The 23,328-nt window shown below is 46.1% G+C and overlaps 3 protein-coding genes across 4 annotated transcripts in view; 2 read left to right on the forward strand and 1 right to left on the reverse strand.

Annotated features, from left to right (window-relative positions):
• LOC135815496 (GRIP and coiled-coil domain-containing protein 1-like) overlaps nucleotides 1–1,961 on the forward strand; it is a 31,749-nt gene extending 29,788 nt beyond the window's left edge. The window contains exons 24-25 of the mRNA XM_065328803.1: nucleotides 574–706; nucleotides 1,489–1,961. Coding sequence (XP_065184875.1) covers nucleotides 574–706; nucleotides 1,489–1,548 — 193 coding nt within the window. The 3' untranslated portion in view covers nucleotides 1,549–1,961. The remainder of the gene's footprint in view (nucleotides 1–573; nucleotides 707–1,488) is intronic.
• A 440-nt stretch (nucleotides 1,962–2,401) lies between these two features.
• Nucleotides 2,402–7,235, reverse strand: LOC135815497 (nitrite reductase [NAD(P)H] large subunit-like). Its single transcript, XM_065328804.1, has 3 exons — nucleotides 6,740–7,235; nucleotides 4,577–4,744; nucleotides 2,402–3,165 (listed from the first exon to the last, which is right to left on the reverse strand). The coding sequence occupies exons 1-3, from the start codon at nucleotides 6,876–6,878 to the stop codon at nucleotides 2,939–2,941; spliced, it is 534 nt and encodes a 177-aa protein (XP_065184876.1). The 5' UTR covers nucleotides 6,879–7,235; the 3' UTR covers nucleotides 2,402–2,938.
• Nucleotides 7,236–7,643: 408 nt separating this feature from the next.
• LOC135815498 (sodium/hydrogen exchanger 8-like) lies at nucleotides 7,644–22,222 on the forward strand. Of its 2 annotated transcripts, XM_065328805.1 has the most exons (19): nucleotides 7,644–7,900; nucleotides 7,983–8,122; nucleotides 9,391–9,471; nucleotides 10,101–10,147; nucleotides 10,941–11,024; nucleotides 11,218–11,319; nucleotides 12,993–13,027; nucleotides 13,617–13,760; nucleotides 14,190–14,319; nucleotides 15,351–15,456; nucleotides 16,106–16,222; nucleotides 16,994–17,076; nucleotides 17,501–17,612; nucleotides 17,991–18,133; nucleotides 19,117–19,299; nucleotides 19,968–20,030; nucleotides 20,754–20,833; nucleotides 21,172–21,211; nucleotides 21,494–22,222. In XM_065328805.1, exons 1-19 carry the CDS (start codon nucleotides 7,803–7,805, stop codon nucleotides 21,635–21,637), a joined length of 1,932 nt encoding a protein of 643 aa, XP_065184877.1. In that variant the 5' UTR covers nucleotides 7,644–7,802; the 3' UTR covers nucleotides 21,638–22,222. The 2 variants fall into 2 exon arrangements, with proteins under 2 accessions (XP_065184877.1, XP_065184878.1); XM_065328806.1 differs by lacking the exon at nucleotides 19,117–19,299 and having other exon boundaries at nucleotides 7,646–7,900.
• Nucleotides 22,223–23,328: the final 1,106 nt, after the last annotated feature.

Here is a 23,328-nt window from a genome sequence, read left to right on the forward strand (position 1 = left end):
GTCACTATCACGTACATATGCAGTGCTGCTCAATGAAATCCAGTCGAGTCACTCGAATGCGCACCGGGCGTTGCGCAGCCCTACATTGTAGAGCTGCGCAACACTGGGCTGTGAAATGGTGCAATGCGCAAACTTGACTCGCACCACCGGATTTCATTGAGCAGCACTGTAGTACAGTTCTGGCCGGAGAAATTCGACTTTGACCTGTTGAATAAAGTAAGTAACGCCGTGCTCAAGTCTGCAGGATAGTGTGAGTGGTGCTAGGGCCGAGTAGCGTTCGGCGTTACTTTGTTCATGTGGTCGAATTTCTCTGGCTAGGACTGTAGCAAGAGCACATAAACCAGAGTGTGCAACTCTGCACACTCTGGTTCTGGACAGTGGAATTCATGGTTTGTGTCATTTTAATGAGTCATGAGCCTAGGTTAGAGAGCAATGTGCTGATGGCTGTTCGGCTCGAGGCACAGAGAATACCCCAGAGATCCTCTTTCACTAGCCGAAACTGTCCTTGACTGTCTTGTTGAGTTGTTGCCCAATTGTCATTGTCATGCTGTGTGTTTCCCCTTCTCCGTACAGAGACCGTGGTACAGCCAGTCTGGAGTACCTGAAGAATGTAGTGCTCAGCTACATGACTCTGGATGGCTATTCACCGGGCAGAATACACATTGCCAACGCCATTGCCACTATCCTACAGTTCAGCCCTGAAGAGGTCAGTTGTAGCCAGTCATTCTAGCACAATCTCTGTGTGCTCGTGCGCTTGGTAGATACTAGTATAGAAATTCCCACCTTCATCTTTTTCACTGGTTTTCATGTGGCAGGATAGAGAGGATGTGTTGCACTCTATGGAGTATGCTACAGAGTATTGTGCATAGGTGGCCACTTTGGCACTTCAGTAGCTCCTTTGCACAGTACTCTAAGATTATGGCAATGGAGTCCTCGTCTGATTCTGACACCCATTGTATTGTACTAATACTAAGAAGAAGGACACGCTTCAGGCTCTTGAACAACATCTCACGAGTACTGTAAGTCTGCAAATTTTCGGCCCATTCAAATTTCGGCTTCCCAGGGCCAAAACCCATTTCGGCCGCATCAAATTTTAGGCCTGTACTGCTGCTGCCTGTATACACTGTCACACGGAACCTTGCAAAACAAATTTTCGGCCAAACATGACCAGGCCGAAAATAGCCGAAAATAAATATGTGCCGAATAGTTGTTGACTGACAGTATGCTTTCAAGCCTTCTCGTCAGGTGGAATACAGGCACAAGCAAAGGAACAAGAACAGTGGAAAAAATTGAAATTGTACATGTAGCGATTTGTTTGAAACTTTGAATTGCTCTGGGCAGGGTCAGATTGCTTGCTGCTTACTGTACGTTGTGAAGCTTGAGCCAGCACAGTGCAGTCCACATCTTTGTGAGACTGAACAACCAGCAACCAAACATCTCTCTCTCTCTCTCCCTCCCTCTCTTTGGGTTTTTTTTGTGTCATTGCAGCGGCAAAAAGCTGTTCATAGCGCAAACGCGTCCTCATGGTGGCCACCCGCTGCCAAGTGACTGATGTACATCTACCAGTGCATTTGGGGGTGAACTCCCTCGTCTATCTGTAGAATATTGTAAATACTGCTTGATCTTGCATTTCGGTGACTGTACATTCGCTACCAGTTGTACCCCCCCCCCCCCCATCCTGTCATGTACATATTTACAACCACTGTTAGTACCGTTATCTCAATTATTGGATGTTGTTTGCTTGTTCATATTTAAAATAGGCATGTCACTACGAAGCGACGCCCGTTTAGTGATGCCTATGTTGATAGTTTGAGATCTATTTCTTTTTTACTTTCTACTCTTTGCTATGCTGAGTACAGCCCTGCTGTATATGTTTTACGCTGATTTTGTTAGTGATACATGTACCAGTATTTTCCTCTACTTGTGGAGTAATTGGTACATACAAGTATATGTACTTCAAACGAAGTAAGCCTTGTTTGGCAGCATGTTATGCCAAGCGATGGTGGTTGTAGCCAGGAGCACTGTTTTCAACACAGTGCGTCCTCCGCCTTGTAACATGCTACCAAACTTTCTGGAGTACTTCCAGAGCGTGGATATAGTCATGCTCAACAATGAATATGTATGGTCTCCTTGAAATTGATGTTCTGCTTGTCCAGGCAAGGAGACAATGCACGCACCTCCAAGTCCAAGTGCTGACGACGGCTCGTTGTGGCGTGGACGCACAGACTCGCCTACTATTCCAGCCGCCGTGGGATTCGGAACTAACCTTGCGACTGCTGGCCTCCCACGTACACACAGAATGACACATACATGTATGTGCGGCACAATCTCTCTAGTTTGCAACAGAAACAGCTACAATCAAGTCAACGGACACTACATCACATACACACACACACGGCCATCGATTTTTAAAGAATCACGTTTAAAAGTACAGGACGGGGTAAAAAAATAGAATAAAAACGAATAGCAGCGCAGCAGCACGGTGCCAGCATCTAGAGTAGCATATCAAGGAATGGCAGTACCAAAAACGTACAGCACACCAGCAAAACTAAAACCGCTTGGGCAGGCCAGCGAACGATGTGGTCCACACGGCTAACGTAAAAATCCAATAAAAACACGCAATGACTGTGACAGACGAAGGGCAGACAAGCAAGAGCGAGACAAAAGGAACACGCCGTACTTGTTTAGTATTCACTGTTCCCGGTAGTATGTGTTGCTTGCACGTTCTGGTCAAACAAGTCAAGAGTGATAGCTTAAAATAAGGAGCAAAAACACACTGACTGTGAACAGTCAAGCCAAGGAAAAAAACACCTGGAGTCAGCGCTAGCGTAGGGATAATTTAAAAATAAGTGAAATTAAAAATAAAATAAAAAGTGATGTTCACCTAAGAAAATACCATCACCGATCTAAACCAAACAACACGAACACAAAGACGAGATTAAAAGTCCTGTTCCTCAAAGCATTTTTGGGATAGCTGTGCAAAGCCAATAAAAAGTCGGCCTCCACCTTTTACACGCACAGGGTAAGTCTCCATGTCAAATTCCGGCTGACCCGGGAAAGAGTTCTTTCCGGTTCGAATTCGGAAGCGGTATTTATGAAACGGACAAACAATACACGGATCACCGACAGCCAAATCCTCAATGTCGCCCACTACCAGTGGTCCTCCTGCAAGCACACACGAACACACATACATGCGCACAAAGACACAAACACGTACACAAGCAAACCCACACATGAATATACAATCCATGCACGCACACTGTGTGACAGCAAATGTAGGACAACGCTGCTATCACAACTGGTACACTGTATAGTAAAATGCAGGGCCCTCCAGACTACCGTAAAAGTCCGTAAACAAGTACCTGCCCAAAATAAATACTCCCTTCATTCTTTCGACTCTGTCTGTTTAAGTCAAGCCAAGCCCAATAAACATACTGCCTGAAATAAGTACCGGTACGGTTCGCACATGCAGCGCGTAGAATGTACATCTACATGAATATGACTTCTCCACTATACACAAGTCACGTCCGAAAGTTAGTTCGTGCCCGAAAGTCAGTACCTGCCATAACGTCAGTACGGGTGTGACCACTAAATCCGAAAGTAAGTACGTACTTCATGTACTTATTTACGGACTTTTACGGTAGTACTTTATATACTGTATTCCATAGTATGATCCAGGGTAGTTTATATACTGTATTCCATAGTATGATCCAGGGTAGTTTATATACTGTATTCCATAGTATGATCCAGGGTAGTTTATATACTGTATTCCATAGTATGATCCAGGGTAGTTTATATACTGTATTCCATAGTATGATCCAGGGCAGTTAAAAATACTGAAAGTACTACTAGTACCAAGAGTCCATAACCAAGAGTGTGCAACGCCACATAAATGTCTGCCAGGACTCGTTTTCAACATTACGTCATTTTCATGTAGCTGCGCGTGCAGGCCGCGACGTTCGCTACATGAAAATGACGTAATGTTGAAAACGAGTCGTGACAAGACCCTATCGCGCGTTGCACACTCTGGGGGTTATGGACTCTTGCTAGCACTGTATAATGTTATACAGTACAGTGTACTCACCCTGCACACATACCTATTGGCATAAAAAAATAAAAAATAAAAAAAATTCACGGTTCGCGTGAGACACGGCTGATCTACTCACCTCCCACCGCTTTATTGCCAATATTGGCATACAAGCACCACAAATACCTCATAAAGAAGATGGCCAGAGTGACCGAAAAGTTGAGAAAGAACCGTCCGACTGTGTGAAGTAGCAGTGCATTCGAGTTTTGGCCAGTGTTGCCATAATACGAGGTTGCCTCATTATAAAAGAGGTAAAACAAACTACATGGATGCAGCTAATGGGATTTCGGTCTTTGACCACTTGGTGGTGGGTCTGATCTATTCACCTCCCACCGTTTAGGCGCTGCATCTGCGCCTTTGATCCTAGAGGGTGGTGGCGTTCCCACGACGGATGCGGAAAACTGGGCTTCCAGCCGAGTCTCACGCGAACCGTGAATTTTTTTATTATTTATTAAAACAAACTACAGTACAACTGTCTGCTTTCTTTACCTGCATGAGGACAAACAGCGTCGGTTCCGAAAACCCTGCCTCCGAATCTAAACAGCGCGACCTCTGTGTCATTCACTTGCACACGCACGCCAGTCGTCGCGTCTTCGCCCTCGGGTCTGCACGCGTTATTTCCGTGCTCGCGGACGAGCAAGGCGAGATCGGGTAAATCTGCAGTGAAGCGGCAAGAAGTTACATTGGAGAGTCAGGCATGCCGGTACGATCACATGGCAATAGTCTTAGGAATAAGTTACATAAACAAGAGTGTGCACATCCACTGCTGCCTCCGTCAATCCTTCCATGGTGTAATCATGGGGTGGGCTCTCTGGACTCTCTCCATGGTGCAAAAGTTGCAAAACAATATGAATCTATGGGGAGTCACTTTGTACTTGCACAGCATACATGTGCTAAGAGGTGCTGTACCGGCTGCCCGTAGGGTTTGAGCCTCAACTCACATGCTGGCAAAAAGGGTCGAAAGACGGGGAAGTGTTGCACACGTGCAAGCACTTGCAGCAGTGCAATATGACATTGCCGCATACTAGCAAACACTTGCTGCATGCAGTGGCGAAAAAATCGTTACTGCAACCGCAGACCCCGTCTTATAATAAGCATACCCGGTAGTCGCACAGGTTTGGTGCTTACTGTATGTGCTTGTGTAGAGCTCTGTACAGTAAAACCTGGTTCAGGCGACATCTGGGTTTAGCGACCACCTGCTCTTAAATCGTTTTTCCATGCACAGACAGTTCTACACAGACACTGTGTGACCCGGTTCTAAAGACCACCTGGCTTTAACGACCGCTTTTGCTTGCACCGTGATGTGGTCGCGCTTAAACCAAGTTTTACTGTAGTAGTGGTAAAAGGGTTTTTCGGCAGAAGTACGATCAAGTGCGTATGCTTTTCCACACTTCTCGTCTATACATGGTGTCAGTTCATCAGGTTCAGGGCGCATGGATCTACCGCTCTTCTGCTTCGACTACCAACCGTAGTTGCAATGTAAAAGCTCTTCGTACTTTGATATCTGGCTATGCACAATGGCGTCAAAGAGTCCATAAACAAGGGTATGCAACTGTGGCTATGGGCCTGTGTGCAATGCGCTGCCTTCATTATCTAACTTGACTCCATCATGCTCTGGACGCATGCACTCAAACCCATATTTCGCACGCACAAGCACATCTGCTTTTGCTTGATTCGTTCTAGTGCGCAGACGATCTCTAAATTTTGGACGCGTGAACTTTAGTTCCATACGAAAGCTCATTTCGAATCAGGGGGAAAGTGTGGTGTTTGACTTTTCACAGTGCGCAGACTGCAGCTAAATGATGTTGTGAAGGCACCGTGCTGCGTATCTAGCCCATAGAAAAGAGGTCAGTCACCGTTGCATACCCTGTTTTGATGGATGCAGCAGCGAGTCAAATGGCTGCGAAAGACTGATATCATAAGAAAATCCGCTGTGGGCTGGGGGATCGTTGAGTTGCACAGTCTTGGTTATGCACTTATCAACGATAGCCGCAGAAATATTTTTTTAGTTCATTGATTGATTGATCGAACCTCAATGTATTGAAAACGAGAATGACCTATTTGGCAGACATGCACTGGAAAGTGCCAAATTTGCAACATCCATAATTATCGCGTTATGAACTTATGTACAGTCCATTCAGAAAAAAATGAACTTCTAGCTTTTGGCCATAAATGGGTGAAACGTTGAGTTTTTTTAGAATTTTTTTCTGCAATCCCATATGGAATCCTCTTCCAATTATGTTTCTGAAGTTTTTTTGTCCAAAAAGCAAGCCATGGCAAGAATAGGATTTCGGCCAGGTTTTGCCCCAAAAGCACTGAATTGGGAAAAACCATCAAAATCCAGGCCGTTTGACCCCGCCTGCAACAGTGCATTCTGCGGTTCGAACCCCAGTTCAGGCACCCTTTTTGGACCCTTTTTCAAATTTCAAAGTTCGCAGCACTGCACTGTGTACGATGAAATCACGAAAAATCGCCAAATACGGGAGCTCGCCAGAGCCAGGACCCATCTTTTTATGAATGGACTGTAGATCTACGGGGAAGATCTCATTGATCAAACTGCCATGGAAATCGTACTGCATTGAGTCCGGGGTATTTTTTTAGGCAAGAAGTACTAGGACATGACCAATGTAAATTTGATTCGTTTTCACTAACCGTTCAAAGTCTTTCCAGGCACAGGAAGCCACAAATTCTTTACAGTCTCCTTCTTTGCAGGCGAAACTCGGGATGACACGGCAACTGGCTGCTCCCTTGCCCCAGCAACTGCAGTGGAGGCCACTTGGCCGTACTGCATGGCTGGAGTGAGTATTCACTTCACCGTGAGTTCACGCACAAAAGTACTCAGGGTCAGACAACAAACAGCTGATCACGACAACGACCTGTCAGTCACTTTACTCCAAGAAATAGAGCACACTCGACTCGAGTAGGTAGAGAGAATTATCTCAGACAGCCACAATTTTATTAGACCGTATTCTCATCGATTGCCAACATCCATGGCTTTCGCACTTCTCAAAGCAATATTCGTAGGTTTCAAGGACGCCACATCAGTCGTACAACTCAGACGCAGAGCAGAAAAGCAACCAAGCTACACAAGAAAAATTCGAAATGCTACGTCAGGCAAGTCTTCCATGCTGATGAGTGATGGATCTGAGCTGGTACTGCTGGTAGTAGACTACAAAGCTGGCAGGGAGTCGAAAAAATACGACTCCCTGGTAGCTGGTGTACTGACTGTGCGTGTAGTGTTGGGAGTGATCGGGATCGCGGCTCGGCGGATCACGGAAAAGGAACGTCAAAACTCGCGCCACACAAAGACATGGCCAGCGCGCGCGAGGCCAGCCGCCAAGCGCATTTTGATATCGGCCATATCCAGATATCGGGCGACTGCCTGCCGCGCGCCTGTGCGTAGGCGTGTACATGAGCTGTACGACTACGACTCAGTCTACGAGTGACGAGTCTGACGTCGACGACTGAACTGAGGTAATGCAAGCCACGTGAAAAATGAGCATGACGTATCCCTGGCCACGAGCATGCAAGCAGTGAATCATTCACGGATTTGTTTTTTGAGTTGTTGTTTACCTTGGCTTTGTCCACACACAAAAGAATATCTCCAGTTTACAAGTAGTTTCGTCTTCAGGAACAGTACTAGTAGTTTACCCGGATGAAAGAGGAATAGTGCTAGTAGTAAAATGCTCCTTTCTTGTATTTTATCATAGTTCAGATGGCGGTGTGCTGGAAAATTGTATCTCTGGTGGTCCTAGCAAGTTTTTTCTGTTCTTCGATTGGACAAAACAACAATGACAATGTGGATGTCACTAGGTGAGTGTGGAAATCGATTAATGTCGCTGGACTATGGTCCGAAGCTCAACGGTCTGTGGATGTAACTTTCTGCTATTCCTAGCGCAATTAATACGACCGTGCGGCCGACGGTATCCACCACCCCTGCTGCAGAGAAGCCAGTTGCCTGCCCCACTGAGCCGGAGAAGCACGATGAGGAACAGCAAGCTAGTTTGCACATTTTCTTTCTGCTAATCATTCTTAGTAAGTCCGTAGATATCTGCGGAGCTGGATTTGTGTTCAAGTGTTCAGCACGGACTAGTTAGGGCTGGTTATCTCGTGTCTGCTAGTTCCTTTGTAAAAGGAGATGCTCAATTCATCAAGTGTTACAGAGATTGTCCTGATTCTCAGATCTAGGACAGTGTACTGGTATATTGAACGAGAAGAGGTAGCATATTGCCCATATAATAATTATGGTCTGATCAGCGGAGCTCAGAGATAACCTGGATCTATAGGTCATGCAGATGATGTTGTAGTGGTGAGCAAGCGGACTCGCTCATGGGTGCTAAGTATACAGCGTGTGTCGATGGTTTCGCTTATGTGAGCTATACAATGGGAGTTGACGGACAGATTCGCTTGCGCTAGTGCATCGCTGTTCTGTGCCTGTGGCTTTACTAAAGCTTCTCGACTGATGACGTCATTGCATAACCTCTAGGTCACTGGAACATGCATCTACACACAGTATGTACTCTCGCGAAGGGTTTGGATGCCAGGAAAGAATTTTGAACACAGAACCATGATATTACTGTAAATGTACAAACTTTCCCCATTTCACGATTTTCGACTTTTCAGCAGCGATTTATTTTCAGCGCGGGGTTAATACTAGTACCGTAAAGTACCGCCAGAGCGCCCCACCATCTCATCCTTTCGTGGTCGTTTTGTGGAGGTGGTCTGCTGTCTGTAGGTCATACGACATGAACCTTGTACACATATTGCACGTTTTGCGGTCAATCCGTACCTTCAAGCGGACACGAGCTCCACACAAAAACCTGCCAAGTGTGACCTTAGTACACTAAGATTCTCACATCGTACACACTTCGTTGCACTCTGCCATACGATTTTCCTTTCTCTGGCTGTAAAATCAAGGTGAGGCGCTCTCGCGAGACGGGGCGCTCTGGCGGTACTTTACGGTACATCACTAAAGCCGATGTGAAAAATTTCATCAGCGTTTTAATTTCGGCGTTTTGGGGTCTGTGCCGAATATAACCGAAATTAAATAGCAGCCGAATTTTTTGTATATTAATATTTACAGTACCGGTACTCTCTCCGACCACCATTGTCCATCTGCATGAGCTGCGAAACATGTGCAGCGCACATCGCATAGCAGCAGGATGGCTTTGTCACTGCTTTCTTCCTCTAATGGACGAACACTTCGGACTGCATACCATTGGAAAGGAAACCTCTTGTACATGTACATATACTTATAGAATTTGCCTCTTACTGTCTATTGTGTTGTCGTTTCCATCATGCAGTGTTTTCAATCTTCATGACACACATACTGATCAAGTTCAAATTTCACTATCTGCCGGAGAGTGTCGCTGTAGTTGTCATCGGTGAGTGTCTTGCTGCTGTTGCTGCTGCTGCACTGCCAGCACTGCCGCTGCTCCTGCTGCCGCTGCTGTTGCTAATGTTGTAGCAGCACCACCACTGCTGGCCGTGTGTTTGCATGATTGTAATCTTTGGGTACTATGGACCGTAGCATTTTACTGTTAAAAAGTATTTCTAATCTTTTGTTTACTTGCTCTTGTTTGTCTGAACTAGCAATTCTTGTTAGATCCATGCCCACCCCACAAGTGTGCATTTTTCTTTTGCCTTATTGGTGTCATGGTGGTGTAATGACCTAGAGCAGCAGTGTGTGTGTGGTCTAAGGCCAGCCAACCAGGTACAGCTGCACTTGGCATCACTCTGAGCTGGACCATCCACCACCCTGCTTTCAAGTTTGGATTAGTGTAGGTGAATAAACATGAATTTAAAATCTGAGGAACCCAATATCAGCCAGGTCAGTGAGGACCTGGCTGATTTCTTTCAAGCAGGTCCACACACCCTCTCAACCGTGTCCCTTACTATACTGACCTGACCCTGTAGCGGGCTCTGAACATACTACAGGGCAGGTGCTTCCTCCCTGGCTAGGACGACGCCAATTGTCTCCATGCTTGTCTGTGTGCGCTGCTGTCGTCTTCAGGTGCCATGATCGGCTTGGTGATGAACAAGACCGGCAAGAACTTTGAGGTATGTATGCCTGCGTATGTACACACTGCAGTTGGCGCAGTACAATTGTTTGCTCATGCTCATGTGCAGGGTTAATCTCCGTTGCCTTCCATGCAACATGTCAGCTACCAGCACTTTTAGCGTTAATCTCCATTGCCTTGCATGCAACATGTCGACTATCAGCACGTTTAGTGTTAGTACCTGTTCTTCTTCTTGTAGCTGGAAAGGAAATTGAGTTTAAAAAAATATTGCAGTGCAGCAGTTCCCACAGACCTTTCCTTTCCCGCAGTTTGGCACGCAATGGTGGTTCAAAATAGGTAGAGGGAGCAGCTTGGCAGACGAATGGTAATAAACACACACCTGGCGAAATGGCCGCAAATATATGCCCGTCCACACACACTATCGAATCTGCCCGTCCGCACACCCAATCGAATCTGCTCGTCCACACATGCTCTCAAATCTGCCTGTCACGCATGCTCTCAAATTTGCCAAGTTCGGCCGAAGAGCACCCCTTGTCTCACCACCACCATCACTTTGCTCCTGGCACCTCGTTGAAGTGTGGATGGTGATACTAGTATCTGGCTTAGCGAGCTGGTTTGCGGCTGGCGCACAAAGATAACACCAATGCTTTGTGTTTTTGACATGACTTCAATCTCTCTCCCTCTCGTCCCCTCCTCCTCCTACTCCTACTCCTCCTCCTCCTCCTCCTCCTCATCTTCTCGTTCTCTCTCTCTCTCTCTCTCTCTCTCTCTCTCTCTCTCTCTCTCTCTCTCTCTCTCTCTCTCTCTCTCTCTCTCTTTCTCTTTCTCATTAGGATTTGGAGCAGTTTCAGCCGCAGACTTTCTTCATTGTTCTTTTGCCACCCATCATATTTGAGTCAGGATATTCTCTTCACAAGGTATGTTCATGTTCTGACTGCTGAATGGTCATGCTTTGTTTGCTTTGCCCATGAAGTGTACTACTTGTATGCTTTTTTGTGACCAGTCTGTGAGTGCCATTTATGGACAAATCCAGGCTCGGATGATTTCGTGTGCGGTGGCGCAGCTGGAGTTGACTGTATTGTACGTTTGTGGCCTCTTGACCTTCTGCAGGGTAACTTCTTCCAAAATCTGGGTTCCATCTTGGTGTTTGCTGTCATCGGCACTGCAATATCTGCGGTGGTAGTGGGAGGTGGCATGTATGGCTTGGGCCAGGTGAGTCGACCTATGGCCTGTTGCCTGTGTGTGCATGTTTCACTGATGGCCATCATGCGTAGCCCAGAGAGTACAGAATTTGTACATCACAGCTACGGTAGTCAATGCAGAACAACTGTTGGTAGATCGATGTGTTCTGAACCTGCTGAACTCTCACCGTATCTACAAATAAAGCGCGGGAAAGCATACACCCACTTGATCGTACTTTTGCAAAAGAATGACGCGATAAGAAAAGTCTGGTGTGGATAAACCCATCACAGCTCGAGATAGGAGCTGTGCACTCTTGGTTATGTCCTCTTGATCATAGATAACTTGTCATACCGTGCATTCAGTGCTAAATCACCGTATCACAGAGTAGCTAACGGGAAGTTCGCTTTCGATTTCACCGTTTGTACTAAAAGCAGCAATACGCGCTATAGAAATTACCTTGGTGATAAAGTAAAATTACCTTGTGGTCCAGTGTGAGATGCAGCAAAGGTGGGTCACTAAGACCTGAAAAAACACTTCGCTGTGGGCTCATTCTCCCGCAGTTGCACACTCTGGTTTATGTACTCTTGATATACCCTGTTCACAAACTGGATGTGTTCTTTAAACTGGATGTGTGGATGTGGATGTGCGTTTGCACGTACATGTGTGTGCGTGTGTGTGTTTTTCGTTTGCGTGTGGGCGCGTTCATGCATGTGTGTGTGTGTGTGTGTGTGTGTGTGTGTGTGTGTGTGTGTGTGTGTGTGTGTGTGTGTGTGTGTGTCCCATATGGTGCAGTGGTATGTGCAGCGATTTCCAATCGATAGGTTGCGGGTTCGATTCCCGACGATTATGGTCACACACGTCTTTCTTCTCTTTCTCAGACTCTTCCTGACTTTTCTTTCATTCTCCTGGGTGGTTACCAACAGCCAGTAGGGACCTTTCGCATTTGCTACGAAACGAATGCGAAACGAAAGTTTGATTCGGCTCGTAATCGTTTCGTTGAAAACAGATTTCAGGTTTCGCAAGTCGTCATGCAAATGTGCATGGCAACTACGAATACGGCCGCGGGCGCCGGTAGCTTGGCGTACGGGTTTTTACACGCACACGTGCATGGATCATGGAATCAAGGGAAAAATGTGTACCTTGCAAAACATGTGTACCTATCCAAATAAATGTGTACCTGACAGATTCGGAGCGTGCCACGAATGAAGAGGCCTCCATTCGTGAAAACGAGTTCTCCGCAGGGACTCTGACGAATCCTCGAACCCAGGTGACGAATCAGCATTCGTTTCGTATCCGTCCGCGGGGTGCGAAAGGTCCCTAGTGTATGCCGGAGTATGTGGTGTGGTGTGTGTGTAGAAAAAGAAAAAAAAGAAAAAAATGGAAAAATGAAAAATAGGGATTCACTGGCCAGAAAAAGTCACTTTAACAGCTGTGTGGTGGATACCAGGCTAAAAATAGTGGCGGTCAATTCATCAGCCTTGCAAGCTGTTGAATGGTGTAATCCCAGCACAAGTTGCTATGTCTAACATAGCTGTTCGCTATCATCGCTCCCGCGATGGGCATGTCTAAGGTCTAAGGTGTGTATATGTGGTGTGTGTGTGTGTGTGTGTGTGTGTGTGTGTGTGTGTGTGTGTGTGTGTGTGTGTGTGTGTGTGTGTGTGTGTGTGTGTGTGTGTGTGTGTGTATGCATATTTTGACCACAGGTTGGCCTTGTGTACCAGTTCACTGCAATTGAATGGTATGCCGTGGAATGTGTATTTGTTTTATCATGTGAAAGGGGCCTAGAAGTTGGGTTCGACAGTTTTTGTTGATTCTGCATTCAACATACATGTATGTAATAGGTTTTTCATTTGACCCGACGAGACCACACGACGCTTCCAGACCACAGCACATATGTGAGTTAGTTGAGTGTTTACACCTTGCGCCAGTATCTTCTCTATAAAATAGCATTATTCAGCTTAACCCCTTCATTCAACAACTGCTTCTCCTCTGACGAGTTCCCCGTCATCATCTTGATGGAACGAAACAAGACTTGTCAGGAGTAGTACTACTTGCTTTCGCGGAGTGTGGCTGGTGGACTGTTCGTGCTGTGGTCTGCAAGCGTCGTGTGGTCTCGTTGGGTCAAATGAAAAACCTATTAGTACTATTTGACGGACCTATTGAAGGTGGCAACAAAGAATTATACACGTATGTTCTGTGTTAGATCACAGAGAAATGTGTACCTGAGAAGATAAATCGTACAGCACGGGGCACTCACCTGCAGTCACAGCAGGATAGGCTATAGTGCTAATTGACTGTCTTGTGTGTATTTTCGTGTTTCTCTGTAGCTTTGCTTTTGGTTCTCTGATATCTGCTGTGGATCCTGTGGCCACACTTGCCATTTTCCATGCGCTGGACGTCAATCCAACACTCAATATGTTGGTGTTTGGAGAGAGTGTGCTGAATGACGCGGTGTCTATTGTCATGACTAGGTACAGATCTTGATCTCCTTCAACTGTATACATGTACCCTGTGTGCCCTTTTGTCTCTCTCTCTCTCTCTCTCTCTCTCTCTCTCTCTCTCTCTCTCTCTCTCTCTCTCTCTCTCTCTCTCTCTCTCTCTCTCTCTCTCTCTCTCTCTCTCTCTCTCTCTCTCTCTCTCTCTCTCTCTCTCTCTCTCTCTCTCTCTTTGCTACCTGATTGTGGAAAAGAAATTATTAAAATGCTCATTTTTTGATCTGAAATGTAATTGACAGCAATCCCCACATGGGCTCTCTGTCTGTGTGGAATCCATGTCATTGCCAGGAAGTATGCATTCACTGAATGGCCACAGTGAAATATTCACATCCTGTGTGCAGCTTTCTAGAACATACTGTTATGGCATTTGTATGTGTGCGCGTTTCTGTGTTTTGTGCACGTCAGGACTATTCTTAGTCTCACCACTCAGGAATCAGGTGGAGCAGCGTCCGTGTTTAGCGCCATCTGGAGTTTCATAGCCATGTTCACCGCATCAGCAGCCATTGGAGTGATCTTTGCTCTTGCGAGTGCATTCGTATCCTCATGCTACTGCTACATTTTCTTACAAGTGTGTGTGTGTGTGTGTGCGTGTGTGTGTGTGTGTGTGTGTGTGTGTGTGTGTGTGTGTGCGTGCGTGCGTGCGTGCGTGCGTGCGTGCGTGCGTGCGTGCGTGTGTGTGTGTGTGTGTGCGTGTGCGTGCGTGCGTGTGCGTGCGTGTGTGTGTGTGTGTGTGTGTGTGTGTGTGTGTGTGTGTGTGTGTGCATTCATATGTGCATGCGTGCGTGTATGTATGTATGTATGTATGTATGTATGGTGTATACCATATGACTAGGGCTGAAACGATATGATCGATTAACCGTTTGCTAATCGCTAAGGAAATTATCGATTATCGTTATCTGTCACTAACGATATAACAATACTACTGAACTATGTAGATGCACGTGTGTGAGGTGCCAGAACGCGAGTAACAGCGCTGTGAGTGCTGCGTGCACTGTGTTACTGTGTGTACGGGGTCCAAACCGCGCTGTGCACTGGCATGGCACTTGTCCACTACCACATTATACACTGGTGGTAGACAGTTACTGTTGAGTTAGTGCGTACACTGACCCAGCGAGCGCGAATATCGCTATATCGTTATATCGATTGCTAAGCTATAAGTGTTATCGTTAAGCAGTTTTTGCATATCGTTTCAGCCCTACATATGACCATTCTACTTTGTATTTTTTAGTCACTGAAATCTACACAGTACTGAAGACGTCACTGGGATCTTGTGTCTGCCAGTACATTTACTCATGAACAGTAGATGCTTGTTGTGTTGTATGTACTACAACATTGGGCAATCGTGCTAGATTTAAGGCCAGCTATCTGTGGTGACAACTGTATTATAATTATGTGTAACAGCATGTCATTGAAAAAAAGAAAAAAATTGAATGTTCTGTAGTGTGGTGACACGAATATTCCCATGAAATATTGGTTGTTTGAGAGATGAGTTGCACCGTGTGAGTTGTGTGTGATTCCTTGACTATGGTGTCAATGATGTTACGTTGTGTTGATGGTCGCCATCAGTGCTTGAAACATGTCAACCTGCGCAGCACGCCGGCGCTGGAGTTCAGCATGCTGCTCATCTTCACCTACATGCCGTATGGACTGGCAGAGGCGTGCAAGCTCTCTGGTGAGTCAGTGCATGTGCAATCTGCGTGCTATTCTACAGGCCTGTGTATGCTAGTTAGTAGATAGTAGATTGGCTGGTGTGGGTCTGGGTGTAGGTTTGGGTGCTAAATTAGTAGTCTATTCCCTTAGGCATGCAAACTATTGATAGGTGTAATTCTAGCAAGGGTTGTTGTGGTTCGTAAATGTGCTGTGATAGACTTGGACACCTTACAAGCGAATGCTAGGTGTGAGTTTTGCAGTGTAATAGATGAGCTGCTTTAGGATGACAGGAAATGTTTGTGATAGTTTTGTCGCCCGTTTGTGCGAGTGAGGCGTCAATTCTAGAATAGCCTGTGGCTGTGTTTATATTCTGCTGTTTGCCTCCACTACCAGCTTTCCTGATGATGCGCTATGGACGAACTATTGTTTGTAATCGAAGCAAGAGTCTGTGGTAGAGTGCTTTGAGGTGGAGTTGTTTCGAATGTTAAAGAACCCGCTGCAATGAAGTCCAATAGTTGCGAAGACATACGTTGCTCTGCCTTGCAATGCCAGCATATTTATTGGTATCATCACCTTCAACCATGCGCATGTCTAAGGCCTGATGTGTGTATGCGCGCATGTACTCTTGTGTGTGTGTGTGTGTGTGTGTGTGTGTGTGTGTGTTTGTGCAGGCATCATGTCGGTGTTGTTCTGTGGCATTGTGATGTCGCACTACACTCACTTCAACCTGTCACCGGTCTGCCAGGTCAATGTACAGCAGGCATTCCGCAGTATAGCTTTCATGGCTGGTGAGCGCTCTCTCTCTCTCTCTCTCTCTCTCTCTCTCTCTCTCTCTCTCTATCTCTCTCTCTCTCTCTCTCTCTCTCTCTCTCTCTCTCTCTCTCTCTCTCTCTATCTCTCTCTCTCTCTCTCTCTCTCTCTCTCTCTTTCTCTCCCTCTCTTTCTCTCCCTCTCTTTCTCTCCCTCTCTCTCTCTATCTCTCTCTCTCTCTCTCTCTCTCTCTCTCTCTCTCTCTCTCTCTCTCTCTCTCTCTCTCTCTCTCTCTCTCTCTCTCTCTCTCTCTCTCTCTCTCTCTCTCTTGCTATGGGTATCATGTGCAGCATTGCACACATGTTGTATATTGTAGAGTGATTTGTTGAGGGCACAGTATGCCTGTTTATAGTGGACTGCTTCTCCCGCCCTCTGCTCTGACCCAGGCACCGACCCTCTGCTCTGACTGCTCACTCCATCTTTCTTGCCAAACCAACTTGGCAACAAAACAGCTAGAGGATTGCTTATTCGTAGACCCAATCAATAACTCTGTGCGTGATAACACAACAAGCCTTAGAAATTCATATCCGTGTAGTTAAGTAGTAAAGCATGAACAGCATCAGCACTGAAACTATGTAGAGTGGTTCTGGCAGCAATAGTATTGGAGTAGGTCTCAGGGTGCAGCACCACCATGTGCTCTTCAACTGACTGTCTTCTATGCGTGCTCATGCATTCTGATTAAGATTCAGAAACACAGGCAAACAGGTCCTTTCTCACAATTGTTCTTTGCTCTGTTTCTTGCATTGCAGAAACTTGTGTCTTTGCGTACCTGGGCATGGCTATTTTCAGCTTCAAACATACCTTCCATGCGCCCTTGATAATTTGGATAATTGTGAGTTGATTGCATCTGTGTGATTTACCCTGATTAATCCCGGCATGGACAAATGTCGTCTACGCCACTCTTACCCTATCGATAACAATACTGCATGTGCGGTGCTGATTTTAGTAGTATTCTGCCTGGATCCTACATTATGACCTCTCTCTCTCTCTCTCTCTCTCTCTCTCTCTCTCTCTCTCTCTCTCTCTCTCTCTCTCTCTCTCAGTCTCACTCTCTCTATCTCTCGCTCTCACTCTCTCTATCTCTCGCTCTCACTCACTCGCACACCATGTCTCTAATTCCCCGAATACTGAATTGATATCCAATGCTGTGCCGTTCAGTCGTTGAATCAGGAAGATGTAGTCACTTCCCTCCGTCCCTTGTGCTGACGACAGTATTTGAGTTATGTCTGTTTGTCTGTGTTTTCTGTGCTTTGCAGTTTCTGTGCTTTGTTGGTCGAGCACTGAACATCTTCCCTCTATCAGCTTTAGCTAACCTCTTCCGACAGGTTACTATTGATCGCAAGATGCAGTGTATTATGTGGTTTAGTGGTAAGTGATATGCTCAGATGAATGTTCCCGCTTTCTTCTGTCTCCATGGAATTATGCTGTAGTGTAGAGCTGTTGCACATCCATACGGCACAGCCATGTTGGTTCCAACTCCACTCAACCCCTGCATCTATGGGTCACATAATGTCGGCCATGTTGGTTCCACTGTCCACATGCCATGATCACTTTCTGCACAAATTTAGTCACATGACAACAAAGATGTGAACTCACTCTATGTGGGTTTGCAGGCTTGCTCTTCTGCATTGCCATTCTGTCTGCATGATCAATTCAAACGCTGCTGCCTGCGCTGTGTGTATGATAATCACCCTACATCTCTCATCTCTACAATGGTGTGGTGGCTGCACTCTTTGCCCTGTGTAGGTCTTCGCGGCGCCATTGCCTTTGCCCTGGCATTGACTCTCGATTTCTCAGAGGAGAAGCGCAGTGTGCTCGTTTCTACCACGCTGGTCATTGTACTCTTCACTATTTTATTCCTAGGAAGTAGTACATTACCGTTAGTAAAGGTAAGTGCCAGTGTGCCCGGCTAGGTCTGTTGATACTGTTAGTGTTGGTGTCAGTGTGGTGACTTGCGTACATGCGTTCTATATTATTTTTTGTTGTTGTACATTTTCGATAAAAATGGCCACTTTATATAACTTTGGGCTGGGAAGAAAATAAACTCTCACTTTTTGGCCCCAACTTCGTTATGGTCTGGTTGGCCAGTGTGGCCGTCATTGTTACACAGTTCTCATTAGAACCGCGTTCTCATGAGTCACAACTCAAGACACTTTGATCGAGGACTGTATATTTCTTCTGGCTTGAAAACAATCCCATGGTGGGAAAAAGCAACCTACTTGTCGCTGCTAAAACCAAACAAAAACTCAGCAAAGGCAACAAAAGATACAGCACGTATCAGAAAGCAGGAGCATGCGCATTGCACGTTGAGATGTTAGCGCTGCATGATTATATGTCGAAAGCACATGTACCTAGCTGCATGTGCTGCGCACGTGCCAGCGGCCTAAAGATGAAACAATGCATTGTGTAATACAAGACAGAACTGCCAGGCACCTTGCAGTACTAATGAACCACCAAGAACACAATGCAACCAAACAGTCATGGTCGACGTAAAACACTATATCAGTGCTGGAAACTGTTCTTACTGGTATGAAACGTGCAGTTAACCCGCTTGCAGATAACTAGCACTGTTACGCTCTACAGTTGTGACAAGCGAATTATGTTACTGACTGGGCCTGGCTCTATATGGCCCGAGGTGTTGCCCTTCAGACCTTACCATCGTGATAGTGTTACAGTGTTCAGTGACATCAGCTGGACTGGTGGTGGCGGTGGTGCTGGTGCGGTGTCGACGGTGGCACTGGTGGTGTGGGTGGTGGTGCTGGTGGGTGGCGGCGGCGTTGGCAGTGGTGGCGGCAGCGGTGGTGCGAGTGGTGGTGCTAGTGCACATACTAGTGGTGGTGTTTTGTTGTTGTGCGTTGCATTGTATGCACAGTACTTGCACGGCATAGGCAATACGTACACTGCACCTCAGCTAAGAAATGGCAATGGCAATGCTGGTGGTGCTGGTGCTGGTGGTGGTGGCTTTGACAACACCAACAGCCAGTTCAGTAGCAGTGGCAGCAGTTATTCATCTTACCGTCCAAGAGGACCGGGTTGTGCACACGTAATCGCTAAGGCAAGTCAAATCCGTAAAAACCCCTGCAGGCTGGCAACAGTACTCTCTGCCTGGACGAGTTGGGAATTAAGCCCTACTACACCACTGCATCTCTCTTTCTTGTGCCGACCACCGGCGCCAATGCTGTTGCTGCTACTGCTACTGGGGCTACCACCATTGCCCATGCATCAGTCGTTGCCCAGTTCTGCAAATTGACTAGATCAAACTCATGTAGAAGTACAGCTGCTGTGTTGGGAGAAATCTGACAGCAGAGTGCAGACTTGGCACCCCTGACTTGCAGGCCATTGATGTTCTGTGTGCGAATGCTGCTGGGTATGTGGCATGTTTTGTTCAAGCTTTTTCTGTGTGGGCTCGAGTTCTGTGTACACTTGGTCCTGTGCGTGTGTGGACCCAGTGCACACATACAAAAAGTCCAAAACGGTGATGTAATGTGAACTGGCTTCATGCAGAATCATTGCATCGGTGTGAGGCAATTTTGACTCCAGCATTTTATTTATTGTTGTGTCGGTCTGACACAGCCAGTAAGTTTTGCTATTTTTTTGTGTTGCTGAAATGTGTGTCATTAGCCCTGGCTTGACAAGTGTGTCATTAGCCCTGGCTTGACAAGTGTGTCATTAGCCCTGGCTTGACAAGTGTGTCTACTGTGCTGCCTTCTTGTCCATGTGTAGTTCTTGAATGCCAACACGGATTCATTAGATGACAAATTCACCATGAGTAAAACGGAAGACCAGGTAGGGATCTTTAGCAGTGTAATGCTGTTTTACCAGGTTTAAAATTTGGTGATGTACAGCAGAGCTGCATGCCTTGCGTGTCTTCGTGAATGTGTCTAGGGGGATAGTGGCCGATCATGTAAAATGTAAAAGAGCGTTTCTGCTCAAGTGTGTGTGGCTGCGCGCTCGTGTGTGTGTGTGTGTGTGTGTGTGTGTGTGTGTGTGTGTGTGTGTGTGTGTGTGTGTGTGTGGTGTAACACTAGCTATGTGTAGAACGGTCCCCTTTCACCTCAATTATTCTCCTTGTTTCTTTTTTCTCGCTGTTGTCTCCCGCTTCTGGGAGCGACGTGGCCATTTTGTGGCAGTTGTACATAGTAGTAGTAGTAGTGTGTGGTGTGTGTGTGGTGATGGTGATGGTGATGGTAAACTGTGGTAATTTTATCATTGAGTGTGTGGATGTAGCAGATGGGATTTTCTGTCTTTCACCACTTTATGGTGGGTCTCATCTTCCACCGCTTTTCGAGCTGCATCTGTGCATTGATCCTTGAGGGTGGTGGCATTTCTACGGGTCTGGGAAAGTTGGTCTGACATCTAGTCCAGTCCTGTGCTGCTTGTTGTCACGGTGCTGTGTGTTTGCTTTGTATCGTCGTATATTGTCCACTGCTGCTGCTAATACTGCTGTTGCTGCTGCTAATGCCGCTCTTGCTGTTGCTGCGGTTGTCTTTGTTTTTATTGGTCCTGTAGCGAGAAGCAGTGGACGCTGAACACTTTGAGGAGAACATCCCTTCAATCAGCATGCGTGGCTTCTCACAGTTCGACATCAAGTATCCTCCCTGTGCTGCTGATGCTGCCGCCGTGCAATGTTGTGCAACTGTGGCATGCTTCCCTGGTGTAGCTTTTCATTTCTTTCAGCATGTTGCAGAAGTAGGTGTGATGTGCCGGCGCTGCAAAATTCCAATGCCATTGCAAGAGAGTAGTATTGATCAGGTCAGCTGGTGGGAGTTAACTAGTTACAGCTATGCTGTGTATGTCGACTCCTGTTTTGTTCTGCTGCATACCTGGATTTCATTGAGCAGGACTGTACATTGTATTCTTCAGGGTGCTCCAGCACAATACTGCAGCTTGTTTTCCTTAGCTCTGATGATGCTCTCTCCTCTCCCAGGTACCTCATTCCCTTCTTCAGACGGAAATTTACACCAGCGGTAAGTCTAGCATGATAAGTTTGATCATCTCATCTCTTATCTCAGGTTTTTGTGCAGCAAGAAATCTCAGTACTGCGCCCTACATGTGACTAAAATCGTGTCGTCCTACCTCAATGAGATCTTTGAAATGTCCACCGGTATGGTGGGCACAATTACATTGCCATACGAGCTGGTCTGGGTTTGGCTTGTGTATACCCTTAGATTTCAGCAATGTTGTAGAAAAACGAGAAAAAAGATAGCTTAATAAGAAATTTGTTTAATCTTTGTGTGTATGTGCATCAGGAAATGCTTGCTGGCCGTCACGAGATGCAAGCGTTGACCGAGAAATGGTACACCGGCCTTACAGGCCACTCGGAAATGGGCTCTCTCGAGGAGCACCAAGACCTCACTGCTCCCGATCCTGTCCATGACGAGACATCATTATAGCCTGTGTGTGCGTCGTCCCCTCCCCTCCAACACACTATAATACCCCATAATACCCCATATGTCCACACGTACACACACTCACGCATGCAGGCACTCACTCACAGCAGACACATACATACTAAAGCTCTCCCCCTACTCCCCCCGTCCTGTGTCTAGGCAACCTAGCAAGCTCTGCGAGTCTATTTATTACCGGTTAAAAAAGGTTCATCTGAAAACATTGCATGCATGTCATGAAGCAGATACTCTCTGGCTGGCCTAACTCCTATCGTTCATACATACTAGATTCCTATAGCAGTGGCTGCTGACGCAGCAGCATACTGATACTGATACAGCATACTGATCATTACTGATCATGATGTATTTTCACACACTTTTGGGTCATGATGGCCATGTTGTTTTCATAGTGATTTCCATATCGACAGGGCTTGTGTGCCTGTGCGCCATATATAAGTGAGGTTTTGTTGACTTCTTTATTGATGTTGAGCATCCGAAATTTTTAACACCATGTACATAATAATCAGCTTTTACCCTGTGAGTTGCTGCAGTTAAGGTAGCTCATGCCGAAATACCTTTTCCGAAAATTCACCGGTTTGACGCCTTTTTTGCAATGGGGTGTCCAGAATGAGAAATCAATATAGGTAATTGGGCACTTTGGAGGGGTTATGGCCCCTCAAAGTAGCCCGAACAAAGTGTTCTCTAAGAAAGGGATGGGTTTGCATTGATGACAATAACATGCTTCCCATAGTATCAGAACATGCGAGTAGCTTTATCAGCAAAAACACACTGGTTGAAAGTACAGGCTTCTGTGTGAGGAGACGGAACTGGTATTCCGAATTCCGATTCGATATGGTGCCGAAATTCTTTGAAATTTAAATTTTGCAAAATTGGCCCGAAAATTTCTTGCTAGTTGCATTGCACTTCATCAGTATCATAAAGTTACCCACTGTTTACAGAAAATGCAAAGAAAAGATTGTCTCTCGTAATTGATTCCATTGGATTTGCACAGTGTGTGATTACAGTGGTCCTGAATTCCAAAAAAAAGAATTGAAATGCACTTATATCATACAGTGGATATCGGTTATAAAGTCATCGGACATAGTGATAAACCGGCTATATTATTGATACAAAATGAAAATACCAAAAGCAAAACCAGAAAAAGAAAAAGCCAGTCAAGCCAATATATCGTATGTATGATTTACTGCACGAGTACAAACGAGTACAAGACACCTGACACCTCGTCAGGGGCGCTGATCAGGGAGTCGTCAAATACCGGGAGTGGAAACGCCGTTAATCTTGATTATCCATGCTCGCCTCGCGCAAAATTTTTGCAGTGCCTTGAGTACCTCAGCGTCGTCAAATGCAATTTAGAGTAGCCTTGAGTATATTTTGGGAGAAAGCGTCCATCAGAACGTGTATACAGAGATATTTGCAGTGGTCTGCTCGTTTACTAGTAGGAGGACACCTGATTTATCGGTAGGCGTTATCGCAGTGTTGCGATGTATGACTGGAGGCCCGACTCACGCGCGGATAGTGACGTGACTTTTGATGTAATTTATCGAGGAAAATAGCTCAGCCTCAGTAATCAAAGCCACTTGGTTCGACCCACGAAAAAACTTCTCGTAACCATTGTCCTTTTCATATAGGTGCTACCTGTGAATTTTCTCGGTGTAAGATGGTATGCCACTGACTTT

Source organism: Sycon ciliatum, chromosome 4, assembly GCF_964019385.1.
Source record: "Sycon ciliatum chromosome 4, ocSycCili1.1, whole genome shotgun sequence".
Classification (NCBI taxonomy): Eukaryota; Metazoa; Porifera; class Calcarea; order Leucosolenida; family Sycettidae; genus Sycon; species Sycon ciliatum.